The sequence below is a fragment of the Astatotilapia calliptera genome, chromosome 7, assembly GCF_964374335.1.
Source record: "Astatotilapia calliptera chromosome 7, fAstCal68.1, whole genome shotgun sequence".
Classification (NCBI taxonomy): Eukaryota; Metazoa; Chordata; class Actinopteri; order Cichliformes; family Cichlidae; genus Astatotilapia; species Astatotilapia calliptera.
Window position 1 is genome coordinate 7,614,157 of NC_137428.1, and position 20,897 is coordinate 7,635,053.

At 39.6% G+C, this 20,897-nt stretch overlaps 1 protein-coding gene across 2 annotated transcripts; it reads right to left on the reverse strand.

Moving 5' to 3' along the window:
• Positions 1 to 528: 528 nt before the first annotated feature.
• On the reverse strand, positions 529 to 5,602 carry cetn3 (centrin 3). Of its 2 annotated transcripts, XM_026172687.2 has the most exons (5): positions 5,428 to 5,602; positions 4,131 to 4,266; positions 3,811 to 3,925; positions 3,499 to 3,690; positions 529 to 1,174 (listed from the first exon to the last, which is right to left on the reverse strand). In XM_026172687.2, exons 1-5 carry the CDS (start codon positions 5,442 to 5,444, stop codon positions 1,131 to 1,133), a joined length of 504 nt encoding a protein of 167 aa, XP_026028472.1. In that variant the 5' UTR covers positions 5,445 to 5,602; the 3' UTR covers positions 529 to 1,130. The 2 variants fall into 2 exon arrangements, with proteins under 2 accessions (XP_026028472.1, XP_026028471.1); XM_026172686.2 differs by lacking the exon at positions 5,428 to 5,602 and having other exon boundaries at positions 4,131 to 4,304.
• Positions 5,603 to 20,897: the final 15,295 nt, after the last annotated feature.

The window sequence follows — 20,897 nt, forward strand, 5'->3', positions numbered from 1 at the left end:
ATTTTGGAACTGAAATTGAATTGTAGAACTGAAACTGAATGGTGAGAAGTGAAACTGAAATTATTCGAGAGCTGAATTTTTAAAGGATAAAATGCAGTTTCAAAGCAAATCAATTCATTTTCAAAATATAAAATGCAATTTCAATTTAGTGATGATCATTTTCAAACCATAAATTCAATTTCAAATTAGACTAATTCAAATTCAGTTTTCAAAAGCATTTATTCAAGTTACAATTCAGATTCAATCTGAGCAATTCAAATTCAACTTATTCAAATTCAGTTTCTGATGGCACAGATTTCTGCCCATACAGTTCATTGTAAGTTGTAGATTTAAGGTGTTCATCATATTTTAGGCCACCAGATGTCACTAAAGATGACTGTGTTGAAAAGGTTCGAGTAATGAACCATTTTTCAATAAAAGCTTCAATACTTCACAAGGCTTCATTTGGCCATCACTACAAACTAGGTCGCACAACAGAGACACACTTACCAGCACTCAGAGAAAGTAAAAGGGTAAAAATGGTGCGACTTGGTGGGAAACCAGTTTATTGTGTCAAAAATAAATAGAACACTTGAACATGCACATGTAAACTGGAAATACAACCATTCAAAATAGCCATGTATGAAATAGGTGTCCTTTACAATATACAGACACTTCTGATAAAAGCAACAACATTTTACTGCTATTTGTCTATATTTTCCCCAACAGTAAATTAATGTGTTTATAAAAGAGTGAAAAGATCTTTTTACAGGATCTAATTACAGAAAGGTGTGAAATGGTTGCAAAACACATTACCGTAAATATTTAACAAAGATGTTAAAACATGGGGGGGAAAACCCAACAAAAAAACTCAACAACAATTAGCTAATTTTAAAGACTAGCATGATATTGATACTTTAACTTTCACCTTCAATAAGAAATGAGTTTGGCTGACATTGAATCTGTCACACAGTTCAGTGCTTTTATGGAATGACTCAAGTACAACCCTCAGGGTCAATGAAACAACTTCTGTCCACCTGCGATGCTTCAGAGGAAGCTGTGCGTCCTTGTTGACAGTCAAGTCGCTTAACTGCTCACAAATTGGACAACCAATCCAACCAAGAAGTCCTCAGCAACAGAGAAATCCCTCATCAGGACTCCCCGCCCATAATTGTAAGGAACTCCTCCTGGTTTACTGGAAAGGGGGTAAACAAGTCCAGTCAGTCAATGAGAGCACCAAACACAAAAGAAAAAAAGTTTTAAAAATGTCAGTTTCAGTTCTCTAAAATACAAAAAAACCTTTCGTTTTTGCATGTATGTGTATATATGAATTTCTTGTAATCTTTTTATCTCATTTATTTAAATTCTTTTATTTTGACTACAGTTTCTCTGTTCAGCCCACTTTGACCTTAAGTGGGCTGGAGCTGTGAAACTCCTTTTTCTGTCAGTGTAAACATGTTACATAATTTACTGTTCTTTTACATGACAAAAAAAAAGCTGCCGTGACAAAGAAAGAAATCTGTCAACAGGACTCTTTGGACTTAAATTGTAAGAATAAAACTACAGAAAAGGTTCTGGTAGCCAATTGCCCAAAGGGTATTTTGTTTGTTGGTTTGTTTTAAACTGTAGTGGTTTAAAAAAAAAAAAAAAAAAGTGGTACATGCAGACATTTCTAGATCTCTGCCATTCAGTTTGAAACCTTCTGTCCCCCTACAATGAAAATGGAAAGGGTATCACTTCAGCCATTTAATCAATTCTGCACTAAGCTTTGCAGTCTACAAAATCACTGAAATGCAGCCAGATGCTGCTTAATTTACTTTTTCGCTTGTTTCTTCACATTTTCCTGACACGCAGGCATTTAAATCCAGCACCCCCATCTCTCTGTGCAACCTAGCTTCCAAAAGTAGGAAGTAGTAACAAAGTAAAAAATACTTTGTTACTGTGCTTAAGTACAATTTTCAGGTATCTTTACTCTACTTCAGTATTTATCTTTCCAACTTCTTTTTACTTTTACTCAAAACAGGTTCATTACTTTTGCTTTAATGTATTTGGGTCAAGCTATTTGTGTCAGGTAATTTCAAATGCAAGGTTTCTATCAGGTCAACAAACACACAAACTGTGTACAGTTTGTCTCACAGTGTGTTGCTACCTACAGGTCCAGCTGCTGGGTTTCACAGGGAAGAGAAAAGAAAGAGCGCTAACTTCACTGAAAGATGGAAAAGTTTAGAAAGCCAAGAAAGACAGGACAGGAGAGGAAGAAGAGAGCTTAGATTTAAAGGTAAGGACTGCTCAGTGGTATTTGATTTAAATGCAGATTATGCATATTTAAAAGCTTACATGTCAGTCCTCATGTTTTTAAATCAGATATCAGGTCTGTACATGTGACATTATGTTTTTTCATATTGTGAAACATGCTGCAAATCAAACTGAGATAGACTAACTGTTGTGTTATTTAAAAGCTGCATGAAAATCCTCTGCAGGTTAGTGCAGGTAAACAAGTTAGTTTGCTGTACTGTGATGGATTTAAAGTAAAGAACAGTGTGTGACTAGCGCACACTGGCTGTGGGTCCATGGTCAGTGTGAGGTTACATTCAGTGTAGCAGAAATTCACATGAATTTTCACTGATGATGCTGAAATCCACTGACTTAATTCTACCTTCATACCGTATAGGAAAAAGACAGCTTAAATAGTTTACTATCAGCATAGAAGATGGAAATCAGCTAGGACAACTCATAAAACATCTGCTAACATCTGGTTGAATTCAGTTGTGTACATCTGATCAGCTGATCACAGCCTTTACAATAAGAAAATCTACTGAAGGTCTCAGTAGAAATTATTGTGAGTTATGAGTCTTTTCCCCACATTAAGCCATTACAACCAATTTAAGGGTTCCCCCCCACCAGCTGAATCCCACTGTAACCCCTAACTGGCTCTAAAATTTGAGTATATTTCATATTTAAAATCAGAAAAAAAAACATAAAATCAGGGTAGAAAAAAATGGATACATTGACAGTTTGGAGGAAGTAATTGCATCATTTAACTCAAAGATTAATAGGAGAAAAAGAGTCTACGTAATTATCAATGGTCCTGAAAGTAGCTGAACATAATGGTACGTCTGTGAGATGGTTATGAGTAATTTTGCTCTAATGGTTAAAATCTCATGAAGGCATTATTAAGTAAGTTTAGAGACTCAATAGCGCTTAACAGAACCACAAACAATTTTTTGAGATTTGAGGCTTTCTTTTTCAGAGGAGCGCCAGTAGCCAGAGTCGTAAACGGTAAAGATAAAAAACTATTAAGATATGTATTTTTCCCAAACTACTTGACGATAAATATGTCTCCATACGAGCACCTTATAAATGGTGTTCATACGCCTCTTTTGTACGTACACCAAAACAAACAAAAGTCCCGCTCATCCACTCCTGTTCACTTAAACAAACTGAACGCATTTCCCTTCTAGGGATTAAATGTATAGCAATAATTATCAATGTCGAAGAAAAGAGCAAGTGCTGACTTACTTTCACCATCTCCGTCAGTATCAAACTCCTCGATCATGCTGCGGAGCTCTTCATCGCTGATATTCTCCCCAAGTTCCCGCGCCACACGTCTCAGGTTCCTCAAACTGATCTTTCCTGATTCGTCATCATCAAACAGCTTAAAGGCTTTCATGATCTCCTCTTTCGGATCTCGCTCTAGGATGCGATCAGTCACTGCAGAACCATACATAACATGCATCAGAGTTACTGAAACACTTCAGTTAAAGATGTCAGAGATTTTCTTCCCCTCGGCCCCTGTCTGCACAGGGGCACATACAGGGAAAGCAAACTTACCAACTTCGCTGAAGTCCTCGAATGTTATTTTCCCATTTCCCTCTCTGTCATAATCCTTAAGGATCTTGAGAACATCCACTTTCTTCACTTCAAAGCCGAGTGCACGCATTGCCACCTGTTGACAGTTTGTGACAGTGAGATGTTTCTGTATTCCAACAGCAGTACAGCAGATGTAAACATGTGAGGAAAAACTGTTTTTTGAGTTCATTATGACAGACATATTGCACATTTTAACATACTAAACACAGCAGATTAAATACTGCGTCACCGGACTGTTCTTAGCTGTCAAACTTGTTTTCCTCTCATCATCCAGTGCTCACCTTCAGCTCGTGGTAGTCAATTTCTTTGTCTTTGTCTGTGTCAAACAACTCAAATGCTTCTTTGATTTCATGTTTCTGATCCTCAGTGAGCTCTCTCCTCTTCTTACGCTTGGTTTTGTCTGCCATGAGCTCCGTTCTGGAGAGAGACAGATGCAGCATGTGATACACAAATGTATTGCACATCACATCATATTGCAAACATTTTTCTTTAACTTAAGTGACACACTTATCTGCTGTTACCCCAAATTAAAGCTTCAATACAGAGTATGTTGTACAGCGTATGGCAGAACACCACAGCTTTACAGAAGAAGGTTAGCTAAAAAGCAAAGGGCTGACAAAACACACAATAGACAAATATGCAGGCAGTGCACTCAGTGTTTAGACAACGTACACAGCCTTGTGATCAGTTTTACCCAGCCTGAGAAAACAAACTTAAAATCTGTAACTATTTACAGACTGAAGTTTACAGGTATCTACGCTCTGTGTTTGCAACACAAGCAGAGTGCAGTGCATATATCGTTAGCAATCTAACGAAGTATCTACGACCAAATACTTATTCAATAATATCTGATTTATCAGCAACTTAACAACATGATAGAGTAATACTCTGACACATGTTTATCTAAATATCAACAACATAACAAAATAACATAACAAAACAAATTGACTGTAGTATCATTATAACATTAATTGTCAGATACACATAACACGGAAGTGTTTGGCTGACCGCTGATACAGCTACTTTCCTCGGTTAGATTTTCTTAGTTTTTGGTCCTTTTTCCCCTTTCTGTGCCAATTCAACACAAGATTATCCATTTATAATATTTAATATAGGATTTTCCCCTTACAATTCCACTACACGTACACAAAAGTGTATGTGCACTGAATAAAACGGAATCAGCAACTATGTTGGTCAAGAATGCTGATTTGTTTAAAAAATAAATGAGAAAAAACGCTCCTTTGTACTGTTACTGATGACCTTGTGCTGTGGCTATGCAGTCGTACAGGGGTGGCATCTGAACAGTAGTTTTGCAACTAAATGTGGTCTATAGTACAGTACATTGTAGTCGTCCAAGTCACATTCAAAGAAACGAAAAACAAAAAAACAGTAAGCAGCTAACGTCGACTCTACACTGATTAGTAGCTGCAGCTAATTCCTATGCACTATCGCTCCCGAACAAACACAGCAAACGCGTTGCAAAGTTAACATGCTAGCGCCTCTTATGTGAAAGAGCTAGCGAATAGCTCTGTGCGCTGGTTTGAGGAATGTTGGAATAACTGCGACAAACCGGCTTACCTCAGAGACAGGCTCATTGTGAGGGGATTTAACGGCCCTGAAACAATTACTCTTATTACTGTCACCAAACACAATATCACCGAGGCCGACACACAACAATTCCGTTTATCCGCGCTCACATTCACGCTTCCTATTGGTAGCTGGTCACCAGGCAGCAGCAAATTGCTTTCTGATTGGCTTAGAGTCTTCTTCTTCTTCTTCTTCTTCTTCTTCTTCTTCTTCTTCTTCTTCTTCTTCTGCTTCTGCTTCTGCTTCTGCTTATTTATTTATTTTAATATTTCCTCTAGTGCAATCGCAGCGGATCGGAGCAGTATCGCCGCCAGCTCCACGTGTGCTGCACTGTAGACGCAGTAGACGTGCAGATGTGTATGGCAAATCAATACATATCATCTAAACTACGACGATTATAACACGTAAAGGTCCCTAAAATGTAGTAAGTATTTAAGTATAATTCTGAACAGTATTCACCATAGAACAAGATCCTGTGAGTGTTTTGTTTTGTTTTGTTTTGTTTTTACCGCATTTTATTGTGTGCCAGCTATGTTTAAAAGCTATTTTATACGAGGCTGCGACTAATTATTATTTAAATTAATGTTTAAAATGTACTTGACATCATCATCATCAGCATTATTATTATTATTATTATTATTATTATTATTATTTCTTTTTATTTTTTTAGCAGTCGTAGTAGTAGTAGTAGTATTTCAACTGCTGAACAAAAGAATATCCTATGTAGGATAAATAAAGTATTTTTAATATTGTTGTGCTGATATTTTCTTGGTAAGTTGATTGATTGTTTTTTTAAGCATGATGATGCTGGACCTTTGCAGTCAATGCAAAAAGAAAATGTCGAACAATGAACATATGTGTTCACATATGTGTATTTTATGTCTCCATCTTCCTACTCTAGACCTCCTCCACCTGAATAAAAAAAATACATTTTCATTTTATTTATTTGTTCAGCAATCAGTAGTTGTTTTTTTCATTTGTGTCTCTCTTTGTAATCTTTTCAGATTTTATTGACTTTTTAACAAGAACTCTCAACTTCAAACAGAAACCCTGCAGGAGTCTTTTAAATCTATAACAATTTTTTAAATTATCATATTTTAAGGTGTTTTGTACACAATTACCTTCATATAAGATGAATGCTGTGCAATGAAAAATCTGTTTCTCTCTGAAATGCAAAGTATGGATTATTGTTTGAGAAGATCACGTCAGGTGTATGTATTTTATACATACACTAATAACAATCTTCAATCTGAATCTTTATTTTTCTGCAGATATCATAGTGTGAACCTTTTGATGAGGTGCAGACATGAGTTTGATTTCAGTAGCAGGTGCATCCCCAGCACTTCCTGAATGGGCATCTTTCTCCTGCTAACCAAATGAGCTTCTCTGTTTTCTATCACCTTCAATTCTAACACTTACAGCATATTTTAGTAAAAGCCACATTTACCCATTGGCACATACATGCATGTAATTCTTTATGCTGCTCTAAGTACTTCATAACTAAGTGGTGGGACTCAAACCTCCAACTTGCCACTCTATCTCCTCTACTGCCTGAGCCACAGCCACCCCCTCCGTCAGTACTGTATAACTGAGGTATTAATTACCTCAAGGGATGAAAAATGAAGGCAGTGCTTTAAGTGCCAAAACCTGCAGTTTCTCTTACAAGACATTAGCTGCATTGCTCTATTATATCTTTATTTAGCAGTATACAGTGTATACCACTCATGATAAAAACTGTAGTCTTTTCTCTAAATTAAAGACATCTGCTGTCTAAAACTGAGTATTGCAATAATGATGAGAAAGCCTCTCTCTTCACTGAGCCTTTTGTTACAGGCAGGGCAGCAGAGGGATTATGCTGTGATTATGCTCCAAATGAACACTACTTACACCATGAAGATATCTCGTGCTTATTTCCTCCATCATGTTGTAGCCTGCATTTTCACTGTGAGTTCAAGATTTGCTTTCCTTACCAAAATTTCCATAAAATGCAATAAAAGCTTGCATTGCAAGCTTGCAAAAAGTATTCGCATATTTGTTTTGAGGCAAGCAGTTAATATTTCACATACATTAAACCAAACCAAATTAGAAAACTGGTCTACCTTTTTTATAACTTCACTGAGATTGAACTGGGCTTTATTTATTTATTTATTTATTTTTGTCAGCCAAACATGGGAACACAGTATATAAAAGCAACAAATTCATCTCATTAAGAGTGTCAGAGCTGAACTGAGACACACACCTGGGGACATCCACTGTTTCTTGTAGAACTGAGTTCAACTTAAACAGTCAGCTGTGGAACAGCAGACAGAGGCTTCTTGTGCTGCTTATGTGAGCTGCCTCTGTCTTCAGCAATAGAGAAACACCTATGAAACAAAACATACCAATGCTTGCTATGCTTCCCATCAGTTATTTTGCACTGCTCAAATTTATTACACACAGTGTCCACTATATTAGGAATGGCTCCTTACTTTCAGAAAGACTCAGTTCTGTATTAAAGGTGAACCTTCTTTGATAATCTGCTAACATATGCTAGCATGTCATTGCATCACATCAGTTAAGCAGATCTTTAAGCGCTTTCCAAAGGTGTTCTGTGAGACTGAGACCTAATGAATGGGGAGGCCAATGAACTAAACACAGAGTTTACCCCATACAAAATTATCCCAAACAACCCAACTTAAAAATGTAATTCACACAGTCCCTCTAAGAGATACCATCTGCCCGAAAGGTAATAAGTATCCGCCTATCATGTTTTCCAGGACGTTAATTCATGCTTTTCTGCCAAACACACTGCTCATTTCTGTGCAAGGTGTCTTCTGGCAGTGATCTCTGACATGCTGAATTATGGGATTGCTGTGAGCTCCTCAAAAAGATCATACATGATATGATCTTTTTGCATGCAGGGAACGTCCATGAAACCAGAACATTAACCTAAAAACATAGTGTTTATTGACTAAGTTTCGAAACTTAAAAAGCAAAACAAACAAGACAAAGCTATCAGATGGCTGAAAGCACACTCTCCTGTCTGATTAGTCCGGAAAGTATGTATAACCAGTAAAATGATCAAATATTAGAAAACTCTTGGTAGGGAGCTTTTATGTCATTTATTGCATCACAAGTGTTTCAGATATTTTAGTCACAGCCAGATAGTTCCAAAAACGTGCATCCTCCATTATCTGGTGGTTCTAAATTTGCAATAGATGAAGCACGGTGTCTACGTGCAGCTACGGTGCAGCTTGTTTATCTTCACGGAGACGTGGCTAACCGAGCTAACGCCGCAGGCTAACGTAGACCTATGCGGTTTCACATCCGTGAGAGCCGATAGGGACACGCAGGCCAGCGGAAAAAGCAGAGGTGGGGGACTCATTGTCTACGTTAACAACAGATACTGTAACCCTGGACACGTCTCCGTTAAAGTTTCGGTATGCCGTCCGGACCTGGAGCTGCTAGCTGTTAGCTTGCGGCCATATTATCTACCTCGGGAGTTCAGTCATGTGATCTGTGTGTGTGTTTACATCCCTCCGAGGGCCGACGCAACAGCTGCCTGTGAGAAAATACACACAGTCACAGCAAGACTTCAGACACAAAACCCCGAGGCTTTCATTATTATATCTGGAGACTTTAACCATGCCACACTGGATTCTACTCTGGCTGCTTTTCACCAGTTTGTGAATTGTCCCACAAGGAGCAACAGGACAATTGACCTATTGTATGCTAATGTGAGAGATGCATACAGAGCCACCCCCCTCCCCCCACTAGGGAAGTCAGACCACAACCTGGTTTACCTACAGCCACAATACACACCCCTCGTCCAAAGGCAGCCTGTCACAACACGCTCCATCCGGAGATGGACCCCAGAAAAGGAGGATGCTCTGAGAGACTGCTATGACACCACAGACTGGGATGTGCTCCTGAGCCCACATGGTGAGGACATAGAGGGGGCGACACACTGTCTTACAGACTACCTCAGCTTTTGTGTGGACACAGTCGCCCCTGCTAAGACGGTACGGTGTTATCCTAATAACAAACCGTGGGTAACACAGGAAGTCAAAGCTGTCCTCAACATGAAGAAGAAGGCTTTCAGGAGCAAAGTGAAGGAGGAGATGAAAGCAGCACAGCGGGAGGTGAAACGCTGCCTGAGGGAAGCAAAGGACACCTACAGGAGGAAGGTGGAGCAGAAGTTGGAGAGGAACAATATGAGGGAGGTCTGGAATGGTGTGAAAACCATCACAGGCCACAACACCAAGAAAAGCACAGTGGGGGGGACTGTGGAGAAGGCAAACGAACTCAACAACTTCTTCAACAGGTTTGACCAGCCCACAACCCCCCCACCCTCACCTTCACTACAGAGTCCTCTCCCCACTCTCCTGCCTCCCTCGCTTCCTCCCCTTCCTGACACCATGACACCCCCCTCCTCCAATCCCTCTCTCAGCAGCAAGACATCTCCCCCCCCTCCCCTCCTCCCAAACATCTCCCAGTGTCACAGTGGATCAGGTCAGGAGGCAACTGAGGAAGCTTCGCCCCAGAAAGGCAGCAGGCCCAGACAAGGTGTGTCCTAGGATGCTAAAGGCGTGTGCTGCTGAACTTGGGGAGCCGCTACAACGAGTCTTCAACCTCAGTCTGCGACTGGGGAGAGTGCCCGCCCTATGGAAGACGTCCTGCATCGTCCCGGTCCCCAAAAAGAACCGGCCCAATGAGCTGAATGACTTCCGACCGGTGGCACTGACGTCACATCTTATGAAGACTCTAGAGCGGCTCTTCCTCAACTTCCTCCGACCACAGGTACAACATGCCCAGGACCCACTACAGTTTGCATACAAGGCGGGTGTCGGAGTGGAGGATGCCATCCTGTACCTCCTACACAGAGCCCACTCACACCTGGATGGGGGAAAAGGCACGGTCAGGATACTGTTTCTTGACTTTTCCAGTGCCTTTAATACCATCCGGCCCTGTATGCTTCAGGAAAAACTGAACAGGATGGAGGTGGACCCCTGCCTGGTGGCTTGGATCTCCGACTACCTCACCGACAGACCACAGTACGTCAGGCTGAAGGACATCACGTCTGACACTGTGGTCAGCAGCACAGGAGCACCACAGGGAACTGTGCTGTCCCCTCTTCTCTTCACCCTGTACACCTCTGACTTCTGCTACAACTCTGAATTATGCCATATTCAGAAGTTTGCAGATGACACGGCCATCATGGGGTGTATCTGGGATGATCAGGAAGAGGAGTACAGAAGTCTGGTGAGGAACTTTGTCGCATGGAGTCACACAAACCACCTGCAACTCAACACCTCAAAGACTAAGGAACTGGTTGTGGACTTCGGGAGGTCCAGAGAAGGTCCACTGCCGGTTCAGATAGAGGGGGAGGAGGTGGAGGTGGTCAACAAGTATTGTGGGTGGACAATAAACTGGACTGGTCATGCAACACGGAGCACCTGTATAAAAAAGCCCAAAGCCGACTGTACTTCCTCAGGAGGCTGAGGTCTTTTAACATCTGCAGGAAGCTCCTGAGGATGTTTTACCAGTCGGTGGTTGCTGGAGTACTTTTCTATGCTGTGGTGTGCTGGGGGAGCAGCACAGCAAAGAGGGACTCATCCAGGCTGGAGAAACTGATCAGGAAGGCTAGCTCTGTGGTCGGCATGAAGCTGGACACTCTGGTGACAGTGGCAGAGAAAAGGACATTAAAGAAACTGCTGGACATTATGAACAATGCTGGGCATCCTCTGCACACGGCCATAAACAATCAGAAGAGTCTGTTCAGTGACAGGTTGCTTCTCCCCAAGACAAGAACTAACAGACTTAAAAACTCCTTTGTCCCACACGCCATCAGACTGTTTAACTCCTCTCTGGAGGGGAGAGGGAGGGGAAACAGGAGGACAAAGGAGGGGGGAACAACTAAGCTGTAGTGCCTCTTCACCTCACTGTACAATACCTTGTGCAATACTTTTTGTAAATAGTCAACAGTGCAATAGACTCAATACTTGAAATGTGCAATTCACTTGTATTTTTATTTTTTATTCCTATTTATTCTATTTATCCCCTTTGTATATTTTATTTGTGTGTGTGTGTGTGTGTGTGTGTGTGTGTGTGTGTGTGTGTGTGTGTGTGTGTGTGTGTGTGTGTGTGTATATATATATATGTATATATATATATATGTGTATATATATATATATATATGTGTGTGTGTATATATGTGTATATATAAAACAATTCTGTAACTGTAACTTCGGTCGTTGCTGTGCTTTTTTGGAAGTCGAATTTCCCAGAGGAACCCACCCGAGGGATTAATAAAGTTCTATCTTATCTTATCTTAAATACTTAAGCACATATAATAAAGGCTGTATGAGTAGGTGAATGTGGTTTATTGTATAGAGTGCTTGGGGGTTCATTCATTGACAACTCTTCTGTAGTTATCTGAAGGCAGACATTTCAGATAAAACGGTTCTAGATCTGCTTATCTTTCCAGTCCATGTGAATGCTGTCTCTTCAAAGACTTTCTTCACCACTGTCATGAACTTCCTACAGAGAGTTCTCACTGGCAGTGACAGCACTGTGTGAAGTAGGTGCCACTGGGTCTCTGGTTATCTCCAAGTGAGTCTCCTGTTTCACATGTGTATGCTGAGATAGAAGCTGGAAGGAAAGCAGATCTCTGTTCCTCAAAGTCTCTTCTTTACTTGATAATGTCCTGACGTCCAACCAGGCGTAAACTGTTCTTGTAAATCTGAGGCTTCATTCCCTTTTGCACGAGCAAAATGACAGAAATGACAAATGGCTCATAACCAAACTACACCCTGCTGCAGTGAATGGGTTCCCTCGAGTGCAGTAAAGCATCATACTGAAGAAGAGATGGGTGCGACTGTTCCTGCACAGATGTTCCATCGGTTTGAACATAGTGAGATTAAATGACCAGTAATTATTTGCTGTGTTTAAAGCTGTGTTTCATTCAGATTATGAAAATAGATTGTCGTTATGTATTGTCATTTCAAGAGAACTCTGAAGGTTTATAGTTTTATGAGATTTTTGTCCATCATCACAGAAATTTGTGGCGTGGTCTTTAATTTGTAGACACTGCAGCTTTCAAAAATGGTATTCACATCTAGAAATAGTTTCAGCATTACAGTGGAAAACCCACTGTTAGGCTTTCAATTGGACTGTTGCTGCAAAATATTGTTTCACAAACATAACAGATGGACTACAGCAGGTCAAATGAATTACACTCTTAAAAGTCAAAACACATGAACACTTGGTCAGCTACAAACACAAACATGTAGTTGTTATTATTGCTTTTTATAGTACTTGGAGGAAAAAAATCCTGGGCTGTTTACAGATGAATTCTGTCTTGCCATGACTATTCCAATATCCTCCTCTGCATGCCCTCCATAAATCTTCTCCTCATGGTAATGAGGTAGGAAACTAAAAGCCTGAGACTGCACACATAAACTTGACAGAAAAAAATAAACATAACCTAACCAAAGCAAAGGTCACTTTTAAACTGAAAACTACAACAAATTCAAACGGAATATATGAAACAGAAAACAGTGGGTACAAAAGCAAGGATCATGACAGACATGCCTTAAAGCACACCTTTAATCACTCATTCTACTCTAAATGGACACACTTTTTTTGCATATGAGCCATCCATGCATTTTGAAGAAGACTTGAAACTAGCAACTTGGAGTATTAAGCTCTGTTTAATTAGTGGTTAGGACTGTTGCTTGTTACTAAACCTATGGTGGGTTCTAGTATGTTAACTCTGGATGTTTTCCCGGGGGTTGCGCTGGTTGTCTCCATGGGTCTTCACAAAAGAGAGTCTAAATCTCAAGACTTGGACTTCGTTGTCAAATGAAGGTGAATACAATCAGTAATGTGTTCTAGTTATGTCAGGAGGAGGAAGCCGAGTAATAAAAATAACCAGTAGCGCTGTACTGCATTTGACTGTAGCTAGTTGTGAGTCAGACCTCCATGCCTCAGACCAAGCTTGTATTTCATACCCCCTCTCCATGGTTGAACCCAGTTCTTCAGGTCTAATAAAACAAGCACATTCAGGATCAGCAGGCTGCACAGAGGTGGCTTTCTCAAGAAGCCACATGTGAGCGTGACGCTTGAAGCACATGCTATGCAAACAGACCAGCAAACGGTCAGCCTGTGCATGTATGTAGGTGTGTGTGTCTGACTTTGCCTGAGGTAGGCTAATGGAGGCATCGGTGGCAGGTTAGAGAGCTGGACTCAGAAAGGAGTGCTTGTTTCTACTCGGACAGAGTTTGATTCACATTTTTCAGAAGCTTAGCTCTGGTTAAAGGAGCTTTGTTAAAGGACTCCACTCTACATACACAGATAACTGAGTCTGAGGCTTGAACCCTGGGCTATTTCAGTGTACAGTGTACTGTATTTCTTTTTCAGCAGACCTTTATAAATTTAGTTATATTTATAATTACTTATAGCTGTCAAACTTTAACTTTTGATGAAATTCAAGTTTAAGCAATTCAGAGTGTTTGACGTAGTGAAGCCTTTGCTCACCATACTGCTGGAGACTATTTACTGGATTGTGTAAATGAAAAAAATAACAATTAAAAAACATTAGCAGATCACAGAGAAAAATAGTTTGAAGTTGTATTTCGCATTATTGGTTGAATAATACAACAATAAAAGATAGATGCCTAGATACAGTTAATAATAAAAATAAAATAAAATAAAATAAAATAAAATAAAATAAAATAAAATAAAATAAAATAAAATAAAATAAAATAAAATAAAAAGCAATGGCAGTACCATTTTTCAGGGGGAAAAAGCAAAGTACACAGCATCATTTTAATGTAGCTGCAAAGTGGTGAGACTTCCACTTTATTGCCCTATTAAACTATTCCCTTCTGTTGATGGTTTTAAATCTTTAGTATCAAGTCTTTTTCAATAGAGCGTGAAGTTATATTTGAAAATTGCAGTTACATTTAAAGTAAAACAGAAGATTATCTGGATATGCTTTAGAGTGTAACTACCCTGTGACTGACCGTTCACTACTATATTAGGATACCTCTGTATACTTCACTCTATGGGAACTTACCGTTATTCTGTGGCCTCTGAGGTAACTGTAATATTTTATGTTGACTACAAATGCAACGCTGAACTCCTCATAGTAGGATTTAGCAGAATTCACACAGTTCACAGTTCTATGCTATAGTTATGCTATTGGATTAAATCTTCCTAACACTGACCAATAGAACAGGTTTTCAAAATAAAACAGCAAGTACTGTAATGGTTGTTTAAAAAAACATAAACCAGCTACAAATGATAAATAACAGTTTCTAAAAGATTAAAATTTCTTATAAAATATGAATTATGAATGGTTGCCTAGAGTCATTCAAGGTGTCTGGGGAGGGGCTGCAGAATGTTAAAGTTGAAGTGTACGTGTGTGATTCACCTTATTAAAACAATACCCTCTGAACTCTCACTAAACAAGTAGAAATACCAACTATAGTTCCTGCACACCTTGGTGCTACTTAAGCTGTAGCACTTCTTGTGATAGAGGCAGTAGACAGTGAGTGCCCTAAAGCCACAGCAGAACAAGACAGATAACAAGATAGAAGACAAGTAGTTGAAAAGCTGTGAGCATGTCTGCTGAAGTTATTGAACACATAAGAACTGTTTGTGGCATTATGTTTGAAAGCATCCTCACTTCACTTTCAATGCTTGGATGTATTTTGGAGGAATTTTTGGAGCAGTTAATCACAAACTGGATTACAAAATGCAGACGGCTTTGCCCTTTCTGTCTATTCGCTCTCTTTGGGTTGACTGCAAATTAGTAAGGTCTACTGCGGTCAGCTATGGATGTTTCACTGTTAAAAAAATATTAAATTAAAGTTCAGGAAGCTCCTTGCCAGGGACTCTACTACACTGCTGAAATGAATGTATTTCAAAGTTATGTTTCGCAGTTTTAATAGTGACGTGACTGTGGTGAAATGAAATCAGAAAAGTGAGGCTGTTATACGATGACACCAAGAATACCTTTAAGATCACTTTAATGTGCAGGGAGAACTTTTGGGTGCCCATTTCAATTTTTTATGCAGTGTGGGTTTTCTTTAAAACTGGCTTCATTTTTGTTATTCTTGTTCTTGTTCTTCTGTTATTCAGAAGAATAACAATTTTTGCTGAAGCGCTGACTGTAACATGACAACAGCACTTTTTCCAAGCAAAACTCATTAAGTTCAGAGCAAGATTTACTTCCTCTGACAAACCTCCTCCTCAGCTGTTACGGCTCACAGCCTGACTGCTGACACTTACAACGTTTTATTACTTATTCTGCCGGAAAAGTCACATAATGGTGTAGTTAATGATGCAAGTTGAGCAGAGTGAGCTACACTAAAAGATGTATTGCATGTGGTCCTGAGTCATTTATGCTGTTTGGTGATCCATTAGACATTTTTATCAAAGTGATTTTAAACTGTGCAAATCAAGATCCACTTGTCTAATCTAAAGTGTAGCTGATTTTCTTGTTCTCTGGCACCAATAAGGTAGACCAATGTGCATCAAGTGATCTTTACATGTTATCAGGAGTGTTTTCAAAAGGTAGAAGAAATGGGTTGATGTACAGGGGGAAAAAAGCAACCATGCTGTATTTAGTCCTGGAGACTGGACCTACCAAAGGTATGACGTTACTGTTTTGTAAATGCTGAAAACATAAAAGATTTTCATACACTATTGATGTAAAGCTTTTACAGTTAACAATTATTAACATGTTAAGTGTGGTACAAACACTATCAGCTGCTGGTTAGTATTGCTTTTACCGCAATCAATTATAACACTTATAAACAGCAACTTATATGCAATTAATATTTTTACCGTCATCCCTATTTACATACCATAATATCTGCAAGAATCGCCCTAACAACATGCCAGTGACAGTTCGCCAAATCACAACAACAGTTGCCTCAAGGCGCTTTATATTGTAAGGTAAAGACCCTACAATAATACAACACAAAAAACTCCAATAATCATTCAACCCCCTAAGAGGCAGTACTTTGGCGACACTGGTGACCAGACTCAGGGCGAGCCGCCCATTTGCTGCAACGGGTTGGGGTGAGGGGAGGAAGACAGGACAAAAGACATGCTGTGAAAGAGAGCCAGACATTAATAATGAGTAATGATTCAATGCAGACAGGTGTATAAACACTTATTAAGTATAAAAGGTGACTGAAAAAGAAATACTCAATGAATCATGGGAATCCCCCAGCAGCCCATACCTATTACAGTATAACTAAGGGAGGATTCAGGATCATCTGATCTAGCCTGAACTATATGCTTTAGTAAAAAGGAAAGCTTTAACCCTGATCTTAGAGACAGTGTCCGTCTCCCAAGTCCATATTAGAAGCTGACTCGGCCTCCCATTCTACTTTTACGTACTCTAGAAACCATAAATAATCTTGCAGTCTGAGAGCAAAGTGCTTCAACGGAGTGATACAGTACTCTAAGGTCTTTAAGATAAGATGGGACCGGATTATTCAAGACCTTGTATCTGAGAATCTGGATTTTAAATTAGAATCTGGATTTAACAGTGAGCCAAAAAACAGAAGCCAGTACAGGAGAAATAGGTTCTCTTTTTAGTACCTGTCAGTAGTCTTGCTGCAGCATTTTGGATCAACTGAAGGCTTTTCATAGATTTTTTAGGACATCCTGATAATAACAAATTACAGTAGTCCAGCCCAGAAGTAATAAACACATAACTAGTTTTTGCAATGTCACTCTGAGACATAATGTTTCTAATTTAAGAGATATTGCACAAATGGAAGAAAGCAGTCCTATATATTTGTATAATATTTGCATTGAAAGACAAAATTTCTCACAGTGTTACTGCAGGCCAAGTTATGCCATCAAGAGTTAGAATCTGGTTAGATACCATATTCCTAAGATTTTTAGGGGCAACTACAATAACCTCTGTTTTATCTGAATTTAAAAGCAGAAAATTAGAGGTCATCCATGTCTTTTTATATTTAAGCCATTTCTACAGTTTAACTAATAGGTGTGTATTATCTGGCTTCATGAATAGATGAAGTTGGGTGTCATCTGCATAGCAGTGAAAATGTATGCTATGCCTTCTGATGATACTGCCTAAAGAAAGCATGTATAATGTAAACAAAATTGGTCTTAGCACAGAATTCTGTGGAACCTTACTGTGTGAAGAGGACTCTCCATTTAGATGAACAGACTGGGATTTATTTGATAGATATGATTCAAACCACTGCAGGCTTGAATACCTAATATTTTTTACTATTATCAGGATCATCTGATCTAGCCTGAACTATATGCTTTAGTAAAAAGTAATTGCGCACTGCTGGCACGGTCTCTGCACACAGAAAATCTGCGTTGCGCACAAAAAAAAAATCTAACCTTAATTGAAATTAAAATTAATACTTTAACAATTCTGTTTTGCAGTCTTGATGCATCCTCAATCATCCAGGAAAGTAAATCTCCAAAGGTTGATTCTGTTCATCTGGACGTAGCGTTTTGTGGGAGAAACGTTTCGTCACTCATCCAAGTGACTTCTTCAGTCTCAGCTGACTGCAGTTTTCCCCAACCTTATAAACAGTACATTTGCATAATGACTGAAACTAGCCCACTGAAGGAACAATGGTCATTATATACTGTATTTTGCAGACATAGAGTTACAGGACTGTCTCCCAGACTACAAACTCATAATACAAGTCAGAGCTTTATAAAATAAAATAAAAATTAATAATTAAAAAAAAAAGTTGTTTTCAAAGTTGGAGTTCAAGTTATTTTTGCTTCCAATAGTGTTAACATCCTACACAGGTCATGAACAAGATTTATTTAAATTTTCATTGTAAGTGGGCTAAAGCAGTTAATTAAAAGTAGTCTAACATAAATGTAAACGCTGTAATTTGATTATTTTAATAAACCATGTAACTTGGATGGATTCGACGCTGGCGTGACCACAGTGCACACGTCTGCTGTTGCTCACAGTGGTCCAAGGGACCGCACAGGGAGTTTTGCTCAGACACGGAAAACACGGAGGGAACATTTCTCACTGTAATAAAATATTATGGTCAACAATATTGAACACTGCAGAACAAGCACAGAGATGAGTCCACTGCAGAGGCCATAAGAAGATCATTTTTAACCTGAGCTAGAGCTGTTTCTGCTGTTATGATTCAGTGTTGTGGTTTGTGATCACATGCCGCCTGTGTTGATGTGTCACTCCTCCCACTGGGGTGTTGGGTGTGTATTTTCTTTCTCCTTCCACAAGGCTGGTTGTGTGGGTGTGTCTGTGATTGGCTGATTCCAACAAGCTCCTGAAGTTAGGATTGGATGATTGACTGGACAGCAACCTGTCAACCTCCACCTGTAGCCACCTCGCCCCTCACCATGTCCAGTGTTGGGGAGTAACGGAATACATGTACCGCCGTTACGTATTTAAAATACAAAATATGAGTAACTGTATTCCGTTACAGTTACCGTTTAAAAAGGTGGTATTTAGAATACAGTTACTTTGTTGAAATAAATTGATTACAGTACGGTACTTTCCTGTTTCATATTGTGGCGGGTCAGGACTGTTTGGGTTTTGTTTGACAGCCGTGTTCTGTTGTCCCAGGCGGCAGCGTTACGGTTGCCATGGTTACAGGGTGACTCTCTCTCTGCGTGTTTCCTGGGTGAGAGAGCGCCTTTTTGTTGTTGTTGTGCTAAGCTAACAGGCAGAATGCTACAGATATAGCTCTAAAGAATGTAGCCTCATGGGCAGTGTAGTCCGTGCTGCAGGGAGAATGGACTGCCATACACGTTATGTGTCTGTGAGCAAGGGAGGGAGAAAAAGGAAAAGTACGAGCTGTCATCGAGCAGAAACGAGAGCTGGAAGCATGTAAATATAATAATAACCACTGCAGCCAAGAAGAGTGCCTGACGAGCCCAGTTGTAAGTAAGCTATTAAGACTCGACTGTACACCGTGTTCGTGTTTTCCTCCAAAAACAATAAGTTCCGTTGGAGCAGCCTTTCAACGCCTCTCTCTGTCTCTCGCAAGCAAAGTTTTTTTTTTTTTATAACTTTTTATTTATCATTTTACAGTATGGGAATACAAAACTTAAGGTCAGCATGGGAGACATTCACAGTTCCAGTAATAGCATCTACTTACATCATGGTAATATTCATTTATGCAGTGCAAAGGGGAGTACACAACCCATTTTTCCCAGAGCTTCTTAAATTTCTCGAGCTCGAGTCTAAGGACAAAGGTAAGCCTTTCCATTCCAAAAATTTTTTCCACTATCCCACGCCATTGGGCCCGAGTTGGAGGGTCTGCCTTTAGCCACCTACGGGTTATGGCCTTTCTGCAGCCAGCCAAAAGTATTTTCAATAAATAAATATCTTTATGTGGGAGTGCCGTAGGCAATTTGCCAAGATACAACGTATCAAATGAATAGTCTATTGTAATCCCAATTATTTTGTTTATCTCAAGGGCCACCTCCCCCCAATATGGCTGAATCCTTGGGCAGGCCCAGAAGACATGAAAATGGTTTGCCATGGGGGTTCCACAACCTCTCCAACATAGGCCCTGGCTCTGTGAGCCTGTTTGCCGAGCTGTGAGTTTAGGAGTGTTAAAGAATCTCACTACATTCTTCCAACCAACCTCTCTCTGTCTCTCGCAAGCAAAGTTGACCCACACAACAAAGTAAAGCTATTTTTCGGCTACGGAACCCACGGTATTAGCCAGAGGTCCCTTTACTACGGTTCGGAGCCGCGGACCTTCAGTAATAGTAATAAATCACACAGCAATAGTACATTCACGTAGTTGTAAACAGCATGATAATATATTAAGTAATCCAAAGTATTCAGAATACGTTACTCTCATTGAGTAACGTAACGGAATACGTTACAAAATACATTTTGGGGCATGTATTCTGTATTCTGTAATCTGTAGTGGAATACATTTTAAAAGTAACCTTCCCAACACTGACCATGTCTCATCTATACCAACAAAGTGCCATCTAGTTGTTTGTACTTTGTACTGATTGATAAGTCATTCACAAATAAGCATACACTGCTTTACCCCCCTTCTCACTTTAATGAGACCTCTAACCTACAAAACAAACTAAACAGCTTACTGTTTCCCTCAAGAAGTGAAATTAACTTTTCATCCAATAAACTAATCAGGAAAGTGGTGTTAACTGCAGACGTTTGCCTTCAATATCATAATACCACAATTTCTGTCTCAGAATAATATACAGTGGAACAGAGGGTGTTTCGTAAGTCCAAATTTTCGTATGTCGAAGAGCCTTTTTCCATCGCCTTTTTGAGTGAGGCGATGCTGGCTGAAGACGAAGTTCTTGGTGGAGGCTGAAGAAAGCATACATACGTACGTGTATGTTACGCGGGCATTTTGCCATACCACGGGCAAAAATATTGCCGTTAAGTGATTTCATAACTTGACTTTTTCGTTAAATGGGGTCTTCGTAAGCCGGGG